General features: G+C 56.4%; 1 protein-coding gene across 1 annotated transcript in view; it reads right to left on the reverse strand.

The window, feature by feature from the left end:
- KDM8 (lysine demethylase 8) overlaps nt 1-4,786 on the reverse strand; it is an 11,605-nt gene extending 6,819 nt beyond the window's left edge. The window contains exons 1-3 of the mRNA XM_006912512.2: nt 4,616-4,786; nt 2,227-2,752; nt 186-352 (exon numbers count right to left, since the gene is read on the reverse strand). Of these exons, the coding sequence (XP_006912574.1) occupies nt 186-352; nt 2,227-2,721 (662 nt within the window). The 5' untranslated portion in view covers nt 2,722-2,752; nt 4,616-4,786. The remainder of the gene's footprint in view (nt 1-185; nt 353-2,226; nt 2,753-4,615) is intronic.
- Between the last annotated feature and the right edge of the window lie 6 nt (nt 4,787-4,792).

Below are 4,792 nucleotides of genomic sequence, written 5' to 3' on the forward strand. Positions count from 1 at the left end.
CCCCCAAGACCCTGACGAACTGCGTGGGAGATAACGCGGGCCCTCGCGAGGGATGGCTCAGGGCCGTCAGGTCTCATCCTCCCTAGGATGGCAGTGATGAGTCCACTCGGACAGTGGGCTGAGTGCAGGGAGCCTTTGGGGACGCCACCATGGCAGGGTGGGCCTTGGGGCTCACGGCCACCCACCTCCACTTCCTCATGCATGGCCAGTGGTCCACCACGCCCTCCAGGATCACGGGCCTCTGGGGCAGCAGGTAGCGCTCCCGGAAATGCTGAAGGGACGGGCAGTGCAGCCGGGGCACCGCTCCTCCCGCCGTCACGTCTGGACTCGAGGCTCGCTCCGCCCTGGCTTTCTGTTCAGAGTCAAAACAAAACAAAGTCGCGGCCACCACAGAACGCCAAAACGGGAGGCCTTCCTCTCGGAGTGTGCGTCCGTGGTGGGAGACCTGCAGTGTCACCGATAACGGTGGCAGCTGACACCTACCATCGTCGTCGGGGCTCCCACTATTATTGATTTCTTGTGACAGCGAGGTGTTTTTTCTTTACCAGTTTGTTAAAAATGTTTGTTCAATTATAGAAGGAACGTACTGCGTTCACAGAGGCTCTGTGAGAGAGGAGAGCTTCCCACCCCACGGCTGCCACTGACATGAGAGCCCCTCCTCACGAGGTGTCCCTCTCCCAGTGTCCCAGACACGTGCCTGACCCACAGGGAGTCACAGTCACAACAAGCAAGCAACCCTGCGTCTTGCGTCCGGGCACTCGGCTCGCCCACTTTCCCTGCAGTGTCTTGTCCTCGCCCGTCTCCCGACCGCGTGACCTGAGCACGTCACTGTCCCCGCGCTCCTCCTTCCTCACCTGCTAAACGGGGAGATGAGACCTCGTGCAAAAGTACCCAGTACCCAGGTGGCCCAGCATGAGCCACCTCCCGCCGCCCCCACTGCTGGACCCCGAACCCGTTCTCCGCGTTGCTGCAGCGTTAACTCATGTCCTCGCCTGCGGGTGATGCGCTGGGCAGCACACCTGCCTGTCCCCTTGTTGTGACTCCATCGGTGGTGGGCTGTTATTTTCACATATCACTCGTCAAAGACCAAACTACGTGAAGCTGACCCCACTTCTCCCCACCCAAGAAGCCATTCTTTACAGCCCACTAGACTGAGCTCCAGGACAGGTTCCAGGCCTTTCTGTACTGTCACCTCTGCACCTGACACACCTGGACCACTGCTGATGCTCGATAAAGCTGCTGAGCAAACCCCCTCTTACAGGCAGGGGAACCGAGGGGGCACAAAGGGGCTACAACACTTGCCTGACTCGCAGGCAGTGGGAGCCTGACCCTAGCAGGCTGGCTCCACAGCCTGAGCTCTCAGCCTCTCAGCTATGTCCACTGCCCAACACCAGCCCCACCACAGGCAGCAGCCTGGGCACGAAGCCACCTCCATATGCCCTTTGGACAGACAGGATGGGAATGGGCAAGGCAACCCCTGGGTCAAAGGGGACAGGTGTTTGTCCCTTGATCCGCATGTGTGCCCTGCCCTCTATAAGGTCAACCAGTACAGCATGTCCTGACCTCCATGGAAACCTTGGCCACACTGCGTGATGTGTAAAACCTCGTTTGATAATTTCATAGTCCAAAATGGCTGTTTCAGTGTACGTGCATCTTTTTCTAAACCAGAGATGAGGTTGACTATCTTCCCGCACTGTTCTCTCCTTGTGAACAGACCTGCCCAGAGGCACCCAAGGTGAGGCTGTGAATCAGCACTGGGTCTGCAGCCTTCTCAGTAAACCATGCTCGGTGTCCTAGGGTGTCCTTTGGCACGTGCACTTAAACTCCAACAGGGACATGTGCAAGGACCTAACGATGGCACGTGTGGTACCAGCCACACAGCAGCACAGGGACTGGGCAGCCAGAAAAGTGGGTGACACTTTAACCAGCCGAGCAAGGAAAACTGCACGAGATGGACTACCTGGCTGCTGCTGTCATCTGCACTGTCCCTTTGAGCTGTTTCCCTTGGGAACCACGAAGCTCCCCCCAGCCCCTGCCCCACACACCCCCGAACGGGCAGAAACTGGAAGAATGAACAGAGAGAGCAGGTGGAGCGGCTCCATTTCTGACCCTCCAGCCAGAGGTCAGCATGCGAAGGCCTCGCCCCTGGCGAGGCTGACCCGTTATTCTAGAAACACAGGGCTGTGGATGGCGCTAGGTGTGCTCACTGACCAACCCACAAGATACCTTCGTGATGGGCGGCTCCTGGGTTGGGCCTCGGGCAGGCCTTTTTCCAGAGAGAAGGTGCGTCTGGAGGACGGCAGCGACTCTAATGAGGATGTCCTCAAAGATGGCCGCCCCCATCAGCAGGCCCATGTCACAGACTTTCAGGGCCGTGGCCACGGTGGTAGCGTCCCCAGGCGCCTCACACAGACACATGGTTTTCAGAAGGCAGCCGAAGGAGTACACACGACGCCAGTCCTTGTCCACGTCCTGCCAGGCCCCGGTGTTGAGTCTCTCCCAGCTGTAGTCGAGGATGACCTCGCTTGTCTGCAGACACTCGGCCCTCCGGCCCCTGTAGAAGAGGTCGGTGGCCTGCTGCAGCAGCAGCGCCACGCCCCTCTCCACTCTCTCGCTGAGGTCCAGCCGCAGCTCCTCTTTAGTGCCGGGCAGGAGTGCCCTGAGGGCCGCCCACAGAGTGCCTGTTCCCGCCAGGGCTTCTTGGCTGATGTCCTCGGCCATCAGGCCCACCGCCTGCTCAGTCTGACAAATGCTGGTGGAGGAAGAATTAACAGTTACAGCAAAACACCATGATGTCCACCCGCATATGTACAACTCTGTATTTTTACAAAATAAAACTGAGGGAAAAAGAGCTAGATTTGTGATGACATCCAGCGACCAAAATGTCAACCACTGAGACATAAAAACTATATAGTGGCGCCATGCACAGACTTTGTCCCCTATAGGGTCCCACAGCTCCCTGTACTTGTCCTTTGCAACACACCTCGTCTGTACGATTCTTCAACAGTGGGGTTCTCTGCTAGGCATAAACTCTGTGATGCAGGGTCCCCACCTGTCTGGGGTCAGCTTTGTATCTTCAAGGTCTGGCACTACGAGGCACGCAGTGGGATAAATACGTGTTCAGAGAGGAACATGTATGGTCCTTGTCTGGAATGCAGCCAACGTCCCTTCTCTCTCGCAAACTCCTATCCAGGTGTGAAGGCCCAGCTTAAATGACCCCTATGCGAAGCCTGCCAAGACTCCGAGCTGCTTTTATAGCAGTTGTCCCAAGGCACCACAAATACCTACTTACATGTCTGTCTCTCCAGTACCAAGGCCAGAACATGTTTGTCTCATTTCCCTGGAGCCTGCTAGCAGTCTGGCTCACAGGAGGCACTCAGTTAAGACTACTGAAGAAATGAGATCTCAACTTCTCAGGAAGAAACCTAGGAACACATAAAACCTATTGGGAAGGGAAAAACACCATAGCTGGTGCCTTTGGTGGCATTAGCCTGGGCACTCTATACAGATGGCAGGCCAGTCCTTAGGCGTAAGTATTAATATGTGAATTGGTTCTACTGCTCACAAAGATGATTATGTATGTTTAATGACCAGACAAGTCATAAACTAGGGTTATTCCAGGCAAATTGAGACCTACGGTTAACCTAGTTATAGGCGATATGAAAAAGCCTGAATAGCCTTGTATTCTCACCTTCAAGTCAGTCTTCTAGAGCTCGACAATATTGGTCTTAAAAGACCTGTTACTTGTCAAAGGAGGCTTTTTTTTTCTTCTTTTTTTTTAAGGGGGTGAGGGTGGAGATGCCAGGTATAGGAACAGCCCCAGTAGTCTTGTGTCCTGGTTTGGTAAACTGCCCTTCCAGGGTGCCACATGTATTGGCCTTATGACAGCTTTCAGGGGAAGGTCAGGTGCAGGCTGCATAACACAGCTTTCCACAGATGGCCTGTGTCTTGCCTTCTCACATGAAAGCCTGTTTGCTGGTGTGTGAGATGATAACCTCAGGGGGGAACAAAGGTTGTGTGAGGTAACATGAGGGCCCCACTGTGAACTTCATCGGAGCCACCTTACTGGCCACATTAAACACCAAGGACCATGGCTAGGCTGCACGCATGCAGATGGACTCGGTCCAGACTTCATAAACCACCACCCAGAGTGCACTTCTGTGAACCCGCCTTCGGTGAGCTGTCAGCAAACAGCCCAAGTGGGTTCCTGCTGCTTATAGGATAAAGTCTGCTGGGAAGCCACCAGTCACCCCAGAATTCTCTTAAATTATCTTTAAAACTCTAAAGCACCTCCCAGAGTGGTCTTTACATTGGCTAGGGAATCTGGCCAGGATCCCTAGGGGGTGTCGGGTTATGAAACAGCCCCGAGAGCCTCAGCCTGACCTGGAGCGGCCGGTCCTGAGACCCCTCCACGCCTGCGCCTGGCTTTCTGGGAAAGGCTGCCCATCGTTCTGTACGTCCTGCAGTTTCACTACGGCGGAAACTGCAGAAGCGAGAGCTCTGTAACGCCTCCCAGAAGCTGCGTCCACCGGCACGAGGCTCCCGCCGGGGTGGCCTCAAGCCCTCCCTGCCTCCTGGCCTTGGGCTTGGCGGCTCCCCGAGCCCGCCGACTCACCGTGCCGCGATGACTCCCGCGGGGAGGGAAAGCCCGCCCTGCGCCCGGCGCCTCCCTCGCGGCTTCGCTCCTGGCGGCCCGCATCCGGAACCCGATGGCTCAAGCGTGTCCAGACAGCTCGCGCTCAGGCCTCCGCCAACGGTCCACCGGCCTGGGACCGCCGGCCGGCAGCTCGCA

Source organism: Pteropus alecto, unplaced genomic scaffold (assembly GCF_000325575.1).
Source record: "Pteropus alecto unplaced genomic scaffold, ASM32557v1 scaffold15, whole genome shotgun sequence".
NCBI classification, from domain to species: Eukaryota; Metazoa; Chordata; class Mammalia; order Chiroptera; family Pteropodidae; genus Pteropus; species Pteropus alecto.